The sequence below is a fragment of the Bidens hawaiensis genome, unplaced genomic scaffold (genome assembly GCF_021521415.1).
Source record: "Bidens hawaiensis isolate Kalapana, Puna unplaced genomic scaffold, B.hawaiensis_p1.1 tig00001336_1, whole genome shotgun sequence".
Classification (NCBI taxonomy): Eukaryota; Viridiplantae; Streptophyta; class Magnoliopsida; order Asterales; family Asteraceae; genus Bidens; species Bidens hawaiensis.
In genome coordinates, this window is record NW_027491075.1 from 280421 (window position 1) to 299068 (window position 18648).

The window sequence follows — 18648 nt, forward strand, 5'->3', positions numbered from 1 at the left end:
TAAAATCAATGGATTAGATTACTTCTCATCCTTCTCCTTTTTGTTATACTTTGTATTTTAATTTTACCCATGATAAATAATGTATTATTTCGTATTTAAACTTTACCTATGATAAATAATGTATTATTTAATTAGAGATAAATTTAATTTAATGTTTTTTAGATAGATGAATAAGTTGACAAATAAAACCAAAAAAGCAGAAACTTGTACGTTAGCTTTTACCGATTGTACTTGATTAATTTCTATGAGTAGAGCTTAATAATAATAATAATAATCCATCCGCCGCACTCTTCCTTCCATTCAACTAAAACCCTACCGGAGATGGCCGGCCAGAAGAAGCAGAGAAACCGGAATCCGGCCAGAGGAGTAGAACTCGACTCACTCCGGTGGACCTCATCCCTACCTGACGCCGGTGACGGTCCGTTCTCTGCTTTCGCTGGATTAAATGATTTCGAAGGAGGTTCGTATTTAATCTTACATCAACTAACTAATTGTAACTTATTATTTTGCTGATAGTTTAGGTTTATTGTGTTTCTTTCAGTTGAACATATATATAGTCGATTACTCATTGAATTTAATACATTTGCGACTTCTAGGGTTCCCTGTTTATTGTCTTTATTTGCTTTATAATTGAACATTATGAGAATATGAGATGTCAAGTGCTTCTACAACGACTATCCTTGAAATTAGGCCTGTAAACGAACCAGAGGGAAGTTTGTTTATATTTGTTCATTTAATAAATGAACGAAAAGTTTGTGTTCATTTTATTATACGAACAAACATGAACACGTGTTTCGTTTGTTCATTTTTCGATGAATCATCTACTTAATGTTTTATATTTGTTTGTTTAAGCGTCTTCATTTATGTTTGTGTTAATTTACGTTTGTTCATGAATTGTTCGTTTGTATTTTAAATGAACGAACATGAACACAAATATTTGTCCGACGTGTTCGTTTACGAACATGCCCTTGTTTATTTTTGTTCGGTTTGTTTACTGGCCTACTTGAAATATAATATGAAGTGTTTTTGTGTTTTTTTTAACAATTTGAATTCTGAGTATAAGAATTAAAGTATGGATTGGAGCTATGTAAACTGTTTTAATTGATTTTTTTTTCTTTGTTGTTGCAGGCGTTTTGTCTCTTGAAGAGATTGACGCATCCGAGTACGGATTGGAGCTTCCTAGTATTCAAAAAGAAGGGAAAAAACAGAAAAAACAGACAAAGCGGAAACGGGAAGAAAGTAACAATGATGAACTTGTTGAAGAGGAGGATACAGATGGTGAGACTGTAAAAGAGGTTAAAACGAACAAGAAGAAAAAGAAGAAGAAAACAAAGAAAGCTAAGAAGCCTGATGAATCTAAGGACAATGAAGAAAAACCAGTTGATGGTAATGGTGACGATGACAAAACAGTTGCAGATACAAATACAAATGAGAAAGTTGGTGTTCAAGAAGATGAAGTTGATGACTCTGAATATCACGCGTGGTATGAACTGAGGCTTCATCCATTGCTTATGAAATCAGTATGCAGGCTCAAGTTTAAGGAACCAACACCTATACAGAAAGCTTGCATACCTGCAGGTGCTCATCAGGGAAAGGTTAGAATAGGAGTTTATTTGTATAAAGTTCTTGTTTAATATTATACATGCTTCGTTTTGATTTTCTGATTTGTTTCATAGGATGTGATTGGGGCTGCAGAGACCGGGTCGGGTAAAACACTAGCGTTTGGAATACCGATTATACAACGTCTTCTTGAAGAGAGAGAGAAATTTGAAAGGCAAGCTGAAGAAAGAGGACACGCGGATGATAAAATTGTTGCCAAAGGTTTATTAAGAGCGCTTATTATTACTCCTACTAGAGAGCTTGCACTTCAGGTACATGTTACTGTTTTTTTCACCTAATTTCATACATTTTAATTAGACTTGTAAACGAACCGTCCATGGCTTTTAACTGAACAAGCAAAGAACACGGACACTTAAACCCACATATTTTCTTGTTCATGTTTGTTTGTTGTAAAAATGAATGTGTTCGTGTTCATTAACATTATAAACAAGTGGTTCACGAACATAAACGAACAAAATGTTCACAAGCATTAATGAACACCAACAGGCCTAAAATAAGTTAAAAGTAAAAATGAATATTCAAGTTAAAGTTTAAAGTACAATTATTCCTACACCCAAAGGATTGTTCCAAAAATTGATTTTAACGAGTTTAAAAATATGAAAATCAAATTGATTTGAAATTATAACGGTAACTCGGTAAGATGTAATTTGCATGAACATTTAAATAAGCGTAAACAAGCAACATAAATGAACGGATGCAAACGGACATAAAAGAACAGATATAAACGAGTGCAAATGAACTAACATAAACAGACGTAAATGTCTGAACATGACATGTTTCTACGGACGAGACATGTGTTCTTGTTGTGTTCTATGCAGTTAATGCCAAAATTTAGCGGATACCGGTTATTGCGGTGGGATAGCGGTGTGTGTATATATATATAACACCAAAAGTTATCTAATATTAAGTCTTAATACCAAAATCATAAAAGTCAACAGTTCAAAACACAAAATAACAATATTTTTAATTTAAGACATGATTTAATCAATTAATCGAAAGCTATGAAATCATCCTCCGAGTCCACATCAAACAAATCCTCCAATTGTTGTTCAAGGTCGTCCACTTCAATCATATTCAGGGCTTAGGGTTAAATCAAATGGAATTGGGCTCTGGCCAAAAAAAGGTAACGAGAATCATCTTTGGGTCAAACGGTTTAACAAATTTCGGTCAAAAATTTTGAACTGATAAACTCGCCGATAAATCCGATATATCAGTGGTCAATAGCGGCAAAATATCGGTAAATAGCGCCGCAAATATCGGAATCGATATTTGGGCCGATATATCGACCACTATTTTACAGATGGACCGATAACCGCTATGGCACCGCTATTGATAGCATAGGTTGTGTTCTTGTTTGTTTGTTCGTTTAGTTAAATGAACAAAAATCTTTGTTCATGTTTGTTCAATTACTAAATGAACCAACATAAACGAACTGTTCGCTTGATGTTCAGTAATTGCACTGGTTTTTTTCCACCTGTGTTTTCTAAATCCAGATAATATTTGTTTATTCTTTTTTGTATATTTATTTTTCACCAATTAGGTCACTGATCATTTGAAGCAAGTGGCAATAGGGACTGATGTGAAGGTCGTCCCGATCGTCGGTGGAATGTCAACCGAAAAACAAGAACGCCTTTTAAAAGGACGACCTGAGATTGTTGTTGGAACTCCTGGGAGGCTATGGGAACTAATGTCGGGTGGTGAAGTTCATCTTGTTGAGGTAAGTGTAAAGATTAACGTTCAGAAAAACTTAAATCAAAATCATTTCATGACTCTGATCGTTGCTTATAAGTTATAAGCTTGATTTGTTAATGAATGTTGCAGCTACATTCACTATCATTCTTTGTACTTGATGAGGCTGACCGGATGATAGACAATGGTCATTTTCAAGAACTGCAGTCAATTGTTGATATGCTTCCAATGGTTAAAGAAGGGCATGCAGAGGATAGTGAAAACTGTGTGACGGATTTAGGGTTTCAAAGGAAGAAAAGACAGACGTTTGTGTTTTCTGCTACAATTGCTTTATCCTCTGATTTTAGGAAAAAGCTTAAACGTGGATCCGTGAAAGTGAAACAAGACGGTGAGTTGAATTCAATTGAAGCGCTTTCTGAACGAGCTGGAATGAGGTCTAATGCTGCTATTATTGATCTTACAAATGCTTCAATTATGGCTAATAATCTTGAGGAGTCATTCATTGAGTATGTACTTTTCTTTTCCTTGTATATTTTGGGTATGAAAATATCGTCTTCTAAAATTAGATATCGTCTTCTAAAATTAGAGGTGAAAGCGAGCCAAGCCATTTGTGAGCTACTTGAAGTGGGTTTGTTAAAAGCTTGAATTCAGCCGAGGTTAAATAAGCTCGAGTGTTCAAATAAGCATGTTTAATAAAAGAGCCGAGCTAGAGCTTCACTTATTGTGCTCGAGCTGGATCGTGAGCCTAAACGAGCTTATTATTTATATAACTTCTTATTTAATATATTAAGCATATATATGTTTATAATAATAATAATAATAATAATAATAATAATAATAATAATTGTTATATATAAAGCTATGATAAGATTTTCTAAATATATGTTGTGTTATGTGTAAAATTTTAGTTCAAATATATGCAAAAATCTATAAAAAAATATTTATATATTAAGCGAGCCAAGCTCAACCACTCGTTAGTTAAACGAGCCCAAAAGATTTTGAAATAGGGCTTGAAATGAGTGGAGCTCGAGCTTTAGAAATAGAGCTCTTGTAAGTTAAATGAGCCGAGCTTGAGCTTTAGAGCGATATACTGGTTACTTATGACAAAATTTTGCTTGGTTTGTATCCAATTATTACTTTCACTCCGTTCACTTTATCCCAATTACCAAAATTATAAGCCATATACTTGAATGTCTGCAGGTGCAAAGAAGAAGATAAAGACGCATATTTATATTACATTTTATCTGTTCATGGGCAAGGGCGGACTATTGTGTTTTGCACATCGATTGCAGCTCTACGTCATCTTTCTTCACTTATGAGGATTCTTAATGTCAATGCTTGGACCCTTCACGCACAGATGCAGCAACGTGCTCGCCTCAAGGTTATATATGTCATTTTCTTAATTTGTCATTTTGTTTTCTTCTTTTTTTATAATTTCACACTTGTGTACTTATTTCTTTATTTGCAGGCAATTGACCGTTTTCGTGGAAGCGATCATGGAATACTTATTGCTACCGATGTTGCAGCTAGAGGTCTTGATATTCCTGGTGTTAGAACTGTTGTTCATTACCAACTTCCTCATTCTGCAGAAGTAAGTTTTATTGTTTTTCCCCCTTTTTAAGAGAAAATTGCACAAATCGTCCCTGTGGTTTGACCAGATTATAAGTTTCTTCCCCAAATTTTAATAGTTGCAACTATTTGTGAGAGGGTTTCACGTTTAGTCCCCACTGTTAATGCTAACTAGTTTTTAATCGAAAGTGATGTGGTTTTAAATTTGAAAAGGCACAATTACTCTCACATGAGTGGCACATGACATCACTTCTGTTAAAAACTAACTGGGATTAAAGGTAGGGGGACTAAACGTGCAACCCTTTTACAGTTTGCAGTTTTTTTAAATATGGGGACCAAACTTGCAAGAAGGTCAAACCACAGGGACCATTTGCGCAAATTTCTTCTTTTTTAACCTGTTATCTTTGATGTTTTTGTAAGCTGACTAGGATTAACTGTCAGGTTTATGTTCATAGAAGTGGAAGAACTGCTAGAGCTTCTGCTGATGGTTGCAGTATTGCTCTTATCTCCCCAAAGGAATCATCTAAATTCGCTTCATTGTGCAGATCATTTTCAAAGGTTGGTTATTAGACTATATCTGTTTTGGTCAACCGTTTGACCTGAATCCGTTGCACTGATGTTTGTGATTTATATATTTTTCGGATACAGGAAAGTTTTAAGCAGTTTCCTATAGAGGCTTCATACATGCCTGAGGTTTTAAAGAGGCTATCTCTTGCAAGACAAATAGATAGGGTTTTGAGAAAGGAATCACAGGTAAATTTGCTTGTATATATTTTAGGATTAATTTCATATTTTGGTGGATTCTGCTTATTATGGGCTCACAAAATATCTTGTTGTAGGATAAAGCTGATAAAAGCTGGTTTCAAAGAAACGCTGAGTCAATTGAACTGATGATAGATGAAAATGACAGTGACGATGAAAGAGCGAATAAAATTAGGAAAAAGAAAGCAAGTTTTGCTCAACTTAAAAAGCTACAACAGGTTTTTTCTTACTGTCAAATATTAACTGAAATATGGCTTGTATGCAATATGCATCAGCATATTCCATTTGTTGACTTTGACTTTTTTGTGTGTGGTCAAACTGCAGGAACTTAATTCGTTGATTTCTCGTCCACTGCAACCTAAAACATTCTCAAGTCGATATTTGGCGGGGGTATCATCAAAATTTTTATCCCAGTGTTTTATTTTCATTTTTGTTTTTGTGAAGAACTGAAGATTTGATAATATCATACCATAAACACTAAACCAAATCTTTATGCTCTAAACCATAGGCTTGTAAATGAATCGAATGAATACGAATGTGGCATGGTCGTGTTTGTTTAACTTTAAGCGAACAAACAGTTGAACATGAATAGTTAAACAAAGGGCTTTTTAGTTTGTGTTCGTCTGTTTAGAAAATGAACATGCTCTTGTTCATTCGTTAACAGTATAAACGATTCAGGAACAGCGCGTGCTCGTATTTGTATGTTTAGCTTTAACCGAACAAATGATTGAACACACACAGTTTAACAAACGAATTTTCTTGTTTGTGTTCATTAGTTTAGAAAATGAACATGTTTGTTCGTTAGCAGTATAAACGATTCACGAGCGGAGCATGTTCATGTTCGCTTGTTTAACTTTAACGGTGCAAATGATTGAAGTATTGAACATGAAATTTAAACGAATTGGGTTTTTGTGTTCTTGTTCGTTTATTTAGAAAACGAGCATGATGCTCGTTAATAGTATAAATGCACCACGAACGTAAACAAAAGAACATTACTGAGCTAAAGCCAGATAAAAGTAATGTGTACTGTAGAACAATGTATGGGCCACAAAAGTTATAAACACTTGAATAATTTGGAATGTGCCAAAACTTTTTAGTGAATAGTTAACAAACGTAAATGAATGAACTTAAAACAAACGAACATAAATGACTGTACATGAGCAAATTTAAATTCACGAACATCAACGAACAGGCTTGGGTTCATGTTAGTTTGTTTAACTAAATGAATAGTTTTTTTTTGCTAATGTTCGTTTGTTTATTAAATAAACGAACTTCCCGCTAAACTGTTCACTGGACATTCTGTTTGTTTACCAGCCTGCTAATCCATAAACACTAACACTTGTTTTGTTTTTTTTTTGTGTTTGTGTTTTAGGCTGGCATTTCGCCTCTTCTTCAACAACAATTTGTAGAACTGGCAAAACAGAAAATAGGTGACCTTGGGAACACAGGAGATAACAAGAGGAAGAAAATGGTTGTTATTGGTCAAGATTGTGTTGAACCACTTCAAGCACTCAGAAGTAGCGGTCAGGAGGTAATGCTGACAAGTTAACATCTTTTACATTTTTAACTTTAAAATATTAGAATGCGTAAACCGTGTCACATTTTGATGACATCATTTTGTGTTATTAGGTTTCCATGGACATCAAAGGGGCTGCTGAAAAACGAAGAAACTTAGACAACCTACGAAGAAAGAGGAAGGAGGATAAAAAACGTATACTTCTAACCTGGAAAAAAGAATGGTTTTATTTTTTCTTTAATAATTCTGCCTTGATCTTGTTAATAATATTCGATTTTGTCATTCAGGGTTGCATGATCAGAAGAGGAAGGAAAGAAAAAGGTTAAAAGCAGGAGGCGATTAAAACGAATCCAATCGAGCTATAACCGAGAGGTCACAATTTTGTTTCAAATACATTAGTTTTGATGCATCACTTTTCCATACGTTACCAATGACAATGATATCAACTTTGAACCTTGTTATCTACTTTATTCCAGCTTATTATACTTGCAGTTGTATTGAGCAGTTTTTTTATTCAGTTATTTTTCTAAGTTATGTTAGTAGATCATTTTGTAAGTTTAATCTATATAACTAGGGATGGCCTGTCTAGTTTTAAGTGATACGGTAAATATGTTCCCCTAAATAATAATTCAATTACTGCTGCTTAACACGGTATAGACCAGCGTATTAGGTTTGAATCCCACCTTAAATGTGTTAGTTCTGATGCTTGAAGTAGAACTTGTTAACTTAAGGGTTGTTAAACGGGTTCAAATGGGCTACCACCAACTGTGATCAATTTTTGTCTACACCGTCTACTCGTCGCCCGCCACCGCCTACAAACTCTACTGGCGTTATTATCACCACTGCTATTAACATGCTCCCCACAGTCGCCGCCGCCTGTTTTCACCATCGCTTTCGCCGCCACTGCTGCCACCCTCTAGGGGTCTTCACAGTCTGGATTGGCCAGTTATGACTGCTGACCGTTTAGAATAAATTTTTTGTATTATTATTATTATTTGTTTAAATTGGTAAGGATGATTTATGAAACAAAGGTGAAACGTTAATGAACGTATTGGGCTGTATGTTTTATTAAAAGGATGTGAATATCCGTATCTCACATTTCAGAGATTAATTTAATGTATTCAAATACTTACATCAAGAAATTTTGATATCTTAATGATAACCAATGTGCAACAAGACAACCTGTTTGTTCTCTTTCTCAAGTAGTTTAGAAGAGAATTTCAATGCAGCATGACATTGCTGGGGTGACAATGAGAAGCAATACATGTCAGGCCAAACATCTCGCTTTCGGGGACAGAGAGGGCTTATAATTATAGCAGTTGCATTGAGCAGTTTTTTATAGTGGTACCATTTTGTAATCACTTGAAACCTTAAATGTCCATAACTAGAGATAGTCCACCAAGTTTCAAGCAATTCATGACAAATTACAATCATACCCGGTAAAAGCTACCATAACAAAAAAACTGTGCAAAAAAGCATGTCATAGTACACACAAAACATCATAGAGACACCTACGAGGTAAAGGGGGCATGGAAATGCACCAGAAGTATCTATAAAGCTAAACCTCTGAACAAATTTATATACTCGACCATGTTCTTAGAGAGGTACATATCTCGCATAATACACAACAAAATATGTTCACCAAAATTTAATTGCCTGCTGCTTTATGAAAAGAACTGAATATCAATCCTTTTATGCAAGTACACATAGTTTCATAACTTATAACAGTTTAGTCCATGAGCCTAAAAACGGGAAAACCGCAATCAACAACCTCAAAAGCAACGGCGTCTCACTTCTTTTAACCCTTCTGCTCATTTTACTCTTCGATTGCTTTCGGTTTCCATTATTATTATTATTATTATTATATCTTCTTCTTCTTCCTCTTCCATCCAGTTCTTCCCATCCACCAAAACTTGAAGATTCACCATTGGTTTCCTCACCACTTGAACCATCTCCACCAACCCATGCTTGATACCCTGTGGCCCTCTTCCTTTCTCTTTCTACATATTCTTCTTCTTGTTCGTCTTCTTCATCCATATAATTGGCACCACGTGGTGGTTGTCTCTTGCTCTTGCCTCGTCGCCTTGTTTTGGTTTTCGGTCGCCCCCATACGGTTTGAAATAATAAAGAAAGTGCCGACTGGCCCAACGGAATAGCTAATGCCATCAGAAATGCTTGTGGTCCTGATGTTAATAGGAATGATGAGATCATTGCAGGAAGCATCCATCCAAATGATCTAAATATCTGCACTGGTTATACATATATACATTTATTAATTCATGTTCACTATCATATTTGCAAAAACTAAGTCCAAGTTTGACTTTTCTAGTACCCGAAACACGACCTGAACCTGAAATGAAAAAGAAAAAAAGGTTTTGTGTGTGCTAACACGACCCATTTTCTTAAACAGGTCATCCCAAACATGACCCGTTAAAAGTTGACCAGCTAATCCGTTAAGAGTTTTAGAGAAGTTATTTTTATTTTATTTTAGAGATGAGAAGTGTTAAATTTTAGAGTAAAAAATTTTCTAGTTTTTCATATAACTATTATCTTTTAGAAGTAAAAACCTTTTTTTTATCAACTCTTCGTGTATTCTCGTTCACTTATTCTAATCATGAGCTAAATATGTAAACCCAAGATTGTTAATTGGGAACGAGAGATAAATACACAAAAAACAAATAAAAATATCACAAATTATAAAAATGTTTTATGACTCGAGTAAATTGTAGGTAATTAATTGTTGAAATTGTAATTAAGTCACTAGCCATATTCGTAAATGAACGAAAAATGGGTCAACCCAAACACGACACAAATTTAAATAGGTCTCTCCACACCAACCCGATACGAATAACAATCCTAATTTCCAATACATGGCATTTCAAATTTGCAAGAATTAAGTCAAAGTTACGTATCCACTTTATATAATTTATGATGCATATCATCTTCATTCTTCACTTTGCAAGAACTAAATCAAAGTTTGTCTTTTTAAAGTCACTGATGCGTTTCAAGATTCAAAATGATCATAGGACTTTATACAATTTCTAGATGTATTAATTCATTTTCAATTTGCATTGCATCATCTCACACTGGTCAATTAGACTTTTTTGAGGTCAACGATTTGCTATAAATCCAAATGCAAAACTGACATTGATTATATAAAAAAAAAGCAGCTTAAAAATTCAAGCACCATTAAAGTATATTAATTAAAAAAAAAGACCTTAAAAATGGAGACACCGTCAAAGAAGTCCTCTATAATATCAGCCCACTGACTTGAATCATCATCAAAGTCATCATCTTCATCATCAAAGTCAAAATTCTTTGTTCGGAAAGTCTCTGCGTTTGAGTCCCAGCGGCGATTTGCGTGCAGCCGGTGAGGAATAATAATATTAATATGTGATGGGTTTATGGAGAAAGTGGGTGTCGGATATAATAATAATAATAGTTGATGACGGTGAAACACTGGCAACAAAGGTAAAGGTGGTGGTGGTGGGCGTACGCGTGTTAAGAAGACCATATGTTTTTCACTTCATTTGGTGTCCGTCCGTCCGTCCGACCAAAACCGTTATCCACACCACAAATATAATATCCACTCGACCGGGATTCTTTCGTAAAACAAGCGTGGTGGTGTCGTACGTGTTCTTTTCTACTTCATTAATTACTTCCTTTTTTCTTTTTGCTAATTACATTTATACCCTTGATCTACGTTTTATGAAGGATGATTAGTTAGTTAAAAACATACATTGTCATGTTACTATCACGTAGACACTGAGGAAATAATGAACACATCAAACTTGTGCAACGTTGGGAGCCTTAGTTTACAAGTTACTAATCATGGTGATAATTGAACCAATATAAAATATTCAAAAATTGCAATGATGGTGATTTTAAGTGTATATAGAATGGCGATAGTGGGGGGTGGCACCCAATTGATCAGGGTGTGATGGTGTTTGGCACCCCCACCATAATGACATGGAGGTGGGTGGCGCCCACAACACATGGTTTCAAGGAGCTTTTCTTTCTGAAAGCTCTTTTTTAATAGTAATTTGGTTTACTGACAGGTCATTGACTCACCCTATCATCTCTATTCCCAAAGTATGGAATCATGAGTGCTAAGGCGACATGACTCTGAAGAAAAGCTCAACATCCGTCCCATCAGTCCCGACCTAAAGACCACCCTCAAAAATTTTTTCACCATAAATGAGAAATCAAGAAACTCATTTGCCTACTTAGAACCCTTCCTTTTTGTCACATACTCACATTTTTGTCACATACTCACAGATGGGAATTAAACCAAAGCCCATCTCGATCTCTTTTAAATTAAGTATAAGCTTTTGGGGTGTCTCACATTCCCTCTGAAAACCTTTCTCCTTCTTTTTGGTTTTTTGGTAATTAGTTAGGTTAATACTAAAAAAAAGTTTAATTATAATAATAGAACTAAATAACGAGCAAAATTGAACTTTGGTAATTGGTTACATAAGATGTGGTAATTTTTATCGAGCTTTATGTTGGATGGTACGATAAAAAAAATCGGCCTACTGCAACCTTTATTTTACAAACGCAGTTGTATTAAAAGACCTAATGCAATCCTTTTGTTACATAATACAATAATACAACAAATTTTATTTTAGACAAAATGGGAAAACACGTCCTTTATGTTTACATGATTTTTCAGTTGAGGTCCTTTAGCGAAACAAATGTCAGTAAACATCCTTTATGATTAAAAACCTTATCACGTTTTGTCCTTTGGCCATAACCTAGTTAAGTTTTCTTGTTAAAATTAGTCTTTTACTCTTTGAGGGACTATATATGTAGATAGATTAAACTTTGAGTGAAAATATATAAAGATATTTTTTTATTTCTTGGAATTGGTGAAAACCGAAAGAAGTGAAGGATTTGGTCCATGTTCGTTTCACACAAGTCGGGGTCAGGGTTGCCGTCTTATATGTTACGTAATAAAGTGTATATATATATGCATGGCATCATGCAAGTGCATTTGTTAGCTTTTTAATCACATGTAAAGATTGATTCAATTAACTTGATGTAAATAAATATTTAACAGAGGAAACTGACATTAAATTCAAAATGTTACATGTCTAAGCCATCATTTTCTTGAACTCTTGGAAATCAAGAAAACCATCACAATTATCATCATATGCTTTGATCATGCTCTTCACATCCATGTGGCCCGTCTCGTCCCATAATCCCAACCTCGACAACGCCTCTTCGAGCTCTTCATCACAAATTAGTCCGTCGCGGTTTTTATCAAACACTTCAAACGCCTTAAAAAGATCATTTTCCGACTCATTCTCCCCTTCGTTTCCTTGTTTTCTGATCGTACCATAAAACTCCAAAAACTCTGGAAAATTAAAACTGGTTTTCCCGGTTAAGCATTCTAGCTCATTGATGCTTGATGACACTTTGATGGTGTCGAGAAGCCATTGGAGCTCGTGGAGGCTAATAAGGCCATCTGTGTCTTGGTCGAGTGACTTGAAAAGGCGATAAAGGTCATTGTAACTAAGTGTAGACATCATAGAATGACAAATATTTTTGTTATATGTATGAATGATTGAATGTATATGGATTTATTATATGTGCAATACACATATATATAGAAGTCTTATTAGCATTAGTACAAAATATGGGCAAGAACTGAACAAGTCATGGAAATAATGATGAGTCAAGTGTTAGAAGTCAAGTCTTAGCCATTTGGTACCATATTTTGTTTTGTTGAAACTTTCAGATCATTGCATCACATTTGCTGACGGGTTTCTGGATTTTCTTGTTTGACCACACAAAAGTATATTCTATGATTTTAAATTGTTAATTTCCGTATTCTCTATGATACATTTAAAAAAATCACTTAATAAAAACAATTTTGATTATCTTCCTGTTTTATTTATTTAACTTTGTGTACAAAAATCCGTAGACTTGTGATTTTTAGTAATATTGATAATAATAATAATTAGATAATCATACACAAATTAATTAATATTATTTAATCATTAACTTGCACTCCAAATTAATATCCAAGCCACCCCCACGCACCGAGCCATATACCGACTTGGGAATTCCCAACAATCAACAGCTTCTTCTTTCTCCAAAAAGTCAGATGTAACTATAGCTTCCCCAAAAGCATCACATGTAGGATCTATGACGATTTTTTGAGTCCAACAGCATTGCACAAGAAGCTCAAGGTCACTGACTCGGCCGTAGTATTCAATAATCTCAACAAGCTTAAGGTGTTTGTGACCTTCAGGAGCTACAACTCGTCTTACTTTCCTCCTCCTTTTTAGAGGTGATAACCATAGCAGCTGCGGGAAAAAAAAACCACTTTATGGTCTAGTTATAATGCGTTTAATTTAAATATATTATGAAATATATAGCATAAGTACTTACTGATATTGAAAAAGTCTCCAACCTTGGACATGGCTGAGCTATTGCAGTGAACTCTAGTAGACATATTATCTTCTTTAGCTTCCATTGCCAGCTTTAGTTTCTTGACATTTTGAAATTTGTGAAGGCAATAACATCTAAATTTTTTTGAAAAAACATGAAAATATTCCCCCTTTGTGTGTAATTAACCATTGGCATTATAGTGGGAAGAAGATGGTTTGATGTCCTCTGATATTTAAGCGGGCTAGTCATTTAATCATCAAATGTGATATTTGATTGATTTGTGAATGAATCTTATTCGTGGCTGCTGAACATAATTCTTGTTATACACCTGCTGCATCCGTGGTTGATTATGGTATGTTTTGGATATCAGTGGTTGAAATTTGTTACATGTGACGACGAGCTTTGCGCGGTATGATTAGAGAGAGTTTTGATGGCAGAAGATAGGATATTCTGGCCTACACACAACACAGTTATTATAATTATCGTAGAGAATATTGACATCTTTAAATAAATTTTTTGAAAATTTGAAAGAATTTCAGTAGAGCATTAACAAAAGGTTCACTTGTTACCTGAACCATGCAATGGGCCTATGGGAGTAATATTGCTGCTACTAGTCATCATTTGTTGGGGATACTCAAATTGTGACTGCATAGAATCATGTAAATTAATGAAAATTTAAAACCCAAACAAATCATAGGCATAAGTTAGCCTGTTTTTCACCATACCAGTTTTGTTGAATGGATAGATTAGTAAGATGCACTTCTATTTTTTGACCACGGCATTGGAAATATTTAAGGTCAAAATCAGATAAAGAGACAGATTCTGTCCCAGCACAAGCCACTAGTTTAAATTTTTTCAAGTTAATGTCGAATATGAGGGAACAAACCGACCCAAACATGTATAGGGTTTCAAGATGTGGAGAATTCTTCAAGATTGCGTTTAGGGTTGGTTCTTTTAAGTTGACACTACGCAAGACCAACTCTAAGAGTAAGAGACATTGTATTTAATGATGGTAACATGAAATTTTAGTTTATATCTAGATCATGAACACGGTCACTTTTGTCCAGTAAATTCAGTTCCAGCCTCTCAACCTTCTTGTCTAGAGCAAACTGAATCCATTCATCAATACAATCAGAGTAACTGCCATCCAAATCCGAAAATGTTGGACCATCGGGTGGTTGTGACTGCTAATGACTTTATTCACCTGCTTGATGAACTTACCCGTCTCTAAATCACAATGCATTCATCATTGGCCATCTTGTTTAAAGCTTCAGTCCCGTCAAAGTTCAGTCGGGTCAAATTACGCCACAAGTGTTCCCATCTTGTGGAGAGACTGCTTGTGACCACAACATCTTTTACAGACAAGCGAGATAGGATGATAACACGAACATCATCTGGCATTTCGCTGATGAAATCATTCGAATTTGATAGTCCACGACCCCCTTCACAAATACAAGCCATCAATACACAAATAAGAATACTCGCATACGCAAATGAAGCAGTAAACCTAATGTACGGTTTGCGTGTTCAACATCCACATCAATTAAACCCTAAAAAGAAGAATAATATGCAAAATCTTGATAATTAAGCTATGGTCATATGAACAGTGTATTCGTGTGCCTTACATATTTCAATGATCCATAGGAAAATAATGGTGAGTAGTGATTACTCTGGAGGTAGGGTTCTAGGGTTGTAAACAAGCCGAGTCGAGTCGAGCCAGAGTGTGATCGAGCTCGAACTTAATCAAGCTGGCTCGAGCTCGGCTCGTTTTCTTTATAGAGCTGAAAAATCGAGCTCGAGCTCGGCTCGTTTAAAGGCTCGAGCTCGTCGAGCCGGGCTCCTTTAAATTTTTTAATTTTTTATTTATTATTTTGTTTATCTTATATTTCGCAAATTTTGATATATAAAAGACAAAAAATATATTTTTAACATGCATATTATATAAAATTTATAAACTAGAGAATTTATAACTTTATATGTTTTATTTTAGTTATTCTTTTATAAGGTTTTAGGCATCGAGTGACATAATATATGTATAATTGTTATTTATTTGTTTTTTGGTATGCTTTATTATATATAGATATTAGAATTTTGGGTTTAATCTAAATGAGCCAACGAGTCAAGCTAAGACCGAGCCACCAGCCGAGCTGACCCTCGCTCGAGCTCGACTGTAACATCCTAAAATTTTAATGTTGAATAAAGAAAGTTACGTTTAGTGAATTCGCGTTATTAATTATTTAATATCGAGTAAGGAGCGGATCATGGACTTGGATTAATTGAGATGGGTTAAATGAGAATGGGCCTTAGGTCCATGGGATTTAAGGGATATAAATATCCCCTAAACCCCAAACTATCATTCATTTCACCTTATTTTCTAACACTCCAAAACACACACACCACACACCAAACCCCGCCGGCCGGCCGAGGAGAGGGGCGACCAGATCCGAGAGAGAGAGAGAGAGAGAGAGCGTTGGTTGTGATTAAACAAGTAAACGAGATCCAAACAAGCTCAAAAAGGTATGATTCTTGATCTTTGAAGTTTAAAGATCCAAGTTTTATAGTGTAGATACGACCGAAAATGGTTGGGAAACGTAGTGGGTGATGTCGAACCATAGCAAGGGTGTTAAAATCGCCAAAATGCTTGATAGAAACCAAAACAGTGGCTGATCTGGGCAACTTCGCCGCGAACTGGGCAACTTCGCCTTCAAAGCGATAACTTCGCCTTCAAAGCGATAACTTCGCCTGAGGCCAAGTTCGCCTAATTGATAACTTCGCTTACGGCCAAGTTCGCCTAACTGGTAACTTCGCCTAAAGCCAAGTTCGCCTGATAACTTCGCCTAGAGCTAAGTTCGCCTGAGGTTTAACTTCGCCTACAGCCAAGTTCGCCTGATAACTTCGCCTAAAGCTAAGTTCGCCTAAGGTTTAACTTCGCTTAAAGTCAAGTTCGATTAGAAAATAAATTAAAAATCTAATGAAAAATGTGTTAAGACAGTTAATGGAAATAAAATTTTTCCAAGCTGACCAGGTCAGCTCGACCCCAGCCAGGGGCTCTGCCCCTTGGACCCTGCTAGGGGCTGCCGCCCCTAGACCCCGCTGCCAGGGGCGCTGCCCTCGGACCCCCGTTCGTTGTGGGTCATATAAAGATAGAAATACATCATGAGAAGTGATAGTTAATTGATACGTATACTTGTTATACAGTCAGCCATGAACAACTGAAGAAAGGGATTACGATTAACGGTGAACGTAACCGTGTTCAGGTGAGTTCTAGCCCCATTCCTTGTTATGTTTTCGGGGCTGTGTGCATACTTGATGTGTTGTTAATACATTTATCCTAAGTGATAAGTGTATGCCATATGTGATATATGTGATATGTATGAATGATTGCTTGATGGTACGTGAAAGATCTTCGGATATTGCACGTACTGTCAGGTTGTAACGTTATAAATAAGGTAAGTATGATATGTATGTTTATGTGTATGAACGTAATAAAGTTAATAAAAGAAGGAAATGACGGTTGTATGGTTGTATGGTTACGAAAAGGGTACCGAGCCCTAATAATACTCGAGGTATGATGTATGGTTGTATGGTAACGAAGAGGGAATCGAACCCTTCTAATATTCGAGAACTAGGGACCAGACCCTTATAATATCTGTGATGTTAGGGACCAGACCCTTATAATATCTGTGATGTTAGGGAATCGAACCCTTCTAATATTCGAGAACTAGGGACCAGACCCTTATAATATCTGTGAGGTTATAGGGCGAAAGGCTCTTTAAAACGTATGATTATGTATGTAAAAAAAGTATGAAGGTAAAAATGAAAGTATAAGCACTTAGGTGTGTATGAAGGAAAGTTAAGAGTTTAAGTATGAAATGTAAGAATGTGTTGTATGATTATGTGATTAACTAGAACTCACTCAGCGTAGCTGACTTTTAGTATGCACGCAGGTGAGTAGGATGAGGCAGCTCGCTTGAGGAGACACGTGGCACTGAACAAGAGTCTGGCATCTGAAGACTTATGATGTTTTAATTTTAATGCTTTAATGTTGAAAGACAAAGGATGTTTTGAGACAAGTTATGAATTATGTAATGTTTTATGAAAGTTTTATATTCCGCGTAAATGTTTTAATTAACTCTGATATTTAGAACGGTGTTTATGAGTAAATCCAACACGAAAGTAGGGCTACCGGTAACGGGGCCTTACATCGACTTGTTTAGAAATCGAGCCGAGTCGAGCCTAGGTCATTTAGAAAAGAAACTTTTCGAGACAAGCTTTTTTCGAGCTATTTTCAAGCTACCTTCAAGCGAGCCACGCGCTTTTTGAACAACCCTAAAACCCACCCGCGGATTCGAATACACCACAAGATGGTCTTGGGTATCTTCCGCGAGACAACCCTTATCGCCGGTGGGTCAGCCTTACCACACGCGGACCCGTCCTTATCAACTCACAAGAAACCCGTGTGCACCACCAGCGGGGGGAACTAAAGTGCATAACGGTTAGTCCTTAGGCCAGTCATTGTCCAAGATTCTTGAAGAAACTATGACTGCATGAAGAGCCAATCACAAGATGCCAACGCTGTACTCTTGGGTGTCAACCAGCTGTCACAGTCAATCAGAGACCTCGTGCGTGCTCTCCCATGAGAATAGAAGGTTCTACTGATATTGATAGTGACATCTTGGCCAATCCTCTTCTACCTCCACGGCTATAAATACCATACTTGTACCAACGGTTTAAGGATCCTCACTCTCTCACTCTTTCGATTTACACTCTAACAACATTTACTGATTGACACACAGAGGGTGGTTACAAGAAGAACCCCCATTCCCCTTCTCGTAACGAGCTCGCTATGTTTTGTTCTGCAGGCTAATTTGGTACCAACTTGTGTAGATTTGATCTAACTATAACCCCAGTAGAGATATTAGATTAACCTATCCAGGTTGAACTAGTGTTTCTTCGGTTACAATACCTACACAAATGAAGCAGTAAACTAACCTAATGTACGGACTGATGTGCAAATTTCACATGACTGAAACCCTAGAACGATAAGAATATGTATTAGCAATAAACGGCTTTGTGTCGTTCTACATTTTGGTGGG

At 35.9% G+C, this 18648-nt stretch overlaps 2 protein-coding genes and 2 pseudogenes across 3 annotated transcripts; 1 reads left to right on the plus strand and 3 right to left on the minus strand.

Moving 5' to 3' along the window:
- Positions 1-272: 272 nt before the first annotated feature.
- Positions 273-7686, plus strand: LOC143571876 (DEAD-box ATP-dependent RNA helicase 13-like). Its single transcript, XM_077057190.1, has 14 exons — positions 273-460; positions 1129-1595; positions 1677-1871; positions 3161-3337; positions 3442-3815; positions 4510-4690; positions 4778-4900; positions 5320-5436; positions 5527-5631; positions 5718-5858; positions 5965-6030; positions 7013-7171; positions 7270-7351; positions 7444-7686. Exons 1-14 carry the CDS (start codon positions 322-324, stop codon positions 7497-7499), a joined length of 2382 nt encoding a protein of 793 aa, XP_076913305.1. The 5' UTR covers positions 273-321; the 3' UTR covers positions 7500-7686.
- A 933-nt stretch (positions 7687-8619) lies between these two features.
- On the minus strand, positions 8620-10731 carry LOC143571313 (uncharacterized). Of its 2 annotated transcripts, none has more exons than XR_013142075.1 (2): positions 10374-10731; positions 8620-9405 (listed from the first exon to the last, which is right to left on the minus strand). XR_013142075.1 is itself a non-coding variant. In XM_077056772.1 (2 exons), the coding sequence occupies exons 1-2, from the start codon at positions 10668-10670 to the stop codon at positions 8876-8878; spliced, it is 822 nt and encodes a 273-aa protein (XP_076912887.1). In that variant the 5' UTR covers positions 10671-10731; the 3' UTR covers positions 8620-8875. The 2 variants fall into 2 exon arrangements, 1 of the variants encoding a protein (XP_076912887.1); XM_077056772.1 differs by having other exon boundaries at positions 8620-9400.
- A 1440-nt stretch (positions 10732-12171) lies between these two features.
- Positions 12172-12931, minus strand: LOC143571324 (putative calcium-binding protein CML44 pseudogene; annotated as a pseudogene).
- Positions 12932-13158: 227 nt separating this feature from the next.
- LOC143571568 (putative F-box protein At1g67390) lies at positions 13159-15013 on the minus strand (annotated as a pseudogene).
- Positions 15014-18648: the final 3635 nt, after the last annotated feature.

Bases quoted from the DNA above. Each gene is read 5' to 3' on its own strand.
- LOC143571876 (XM_077057190.1), top strand. From the start codon at position 322: ATGGCCGGCCAGAAGAAGCAGAGAAACCGGAATCCGGCCAGAGGAGTA. The intron at 461-1,128 runs GTTCGTATTTAA...TTGTTGTTGCAG, and splicing joins ATTAAATGATTTCGAAGGAG to GCGTTTTGTCTCTTGAAGAG. The intron at 1,596-1,676 runs GTTAGAATAGGA...TTTGTTTCATAG, and splicing joins CAGGTGCTCATCAGGGAAAG to GATGTGATTGGGGCTGCAGA.
- LOC143571313 (XM_077056772.1), bottom strand. From the start codon at position 10,670: ATGGTCTTCTTAACACGCGTACGCCCACCACCACCACCTTTACCTTTG. The intron at 9,401-10,373 runs GTCTTTTTTTTT...TAACCAGTGCAG, and splicing joins ACGGTGTCTCCATTTTTAAG to ATATTTAGATCATTTGGATG.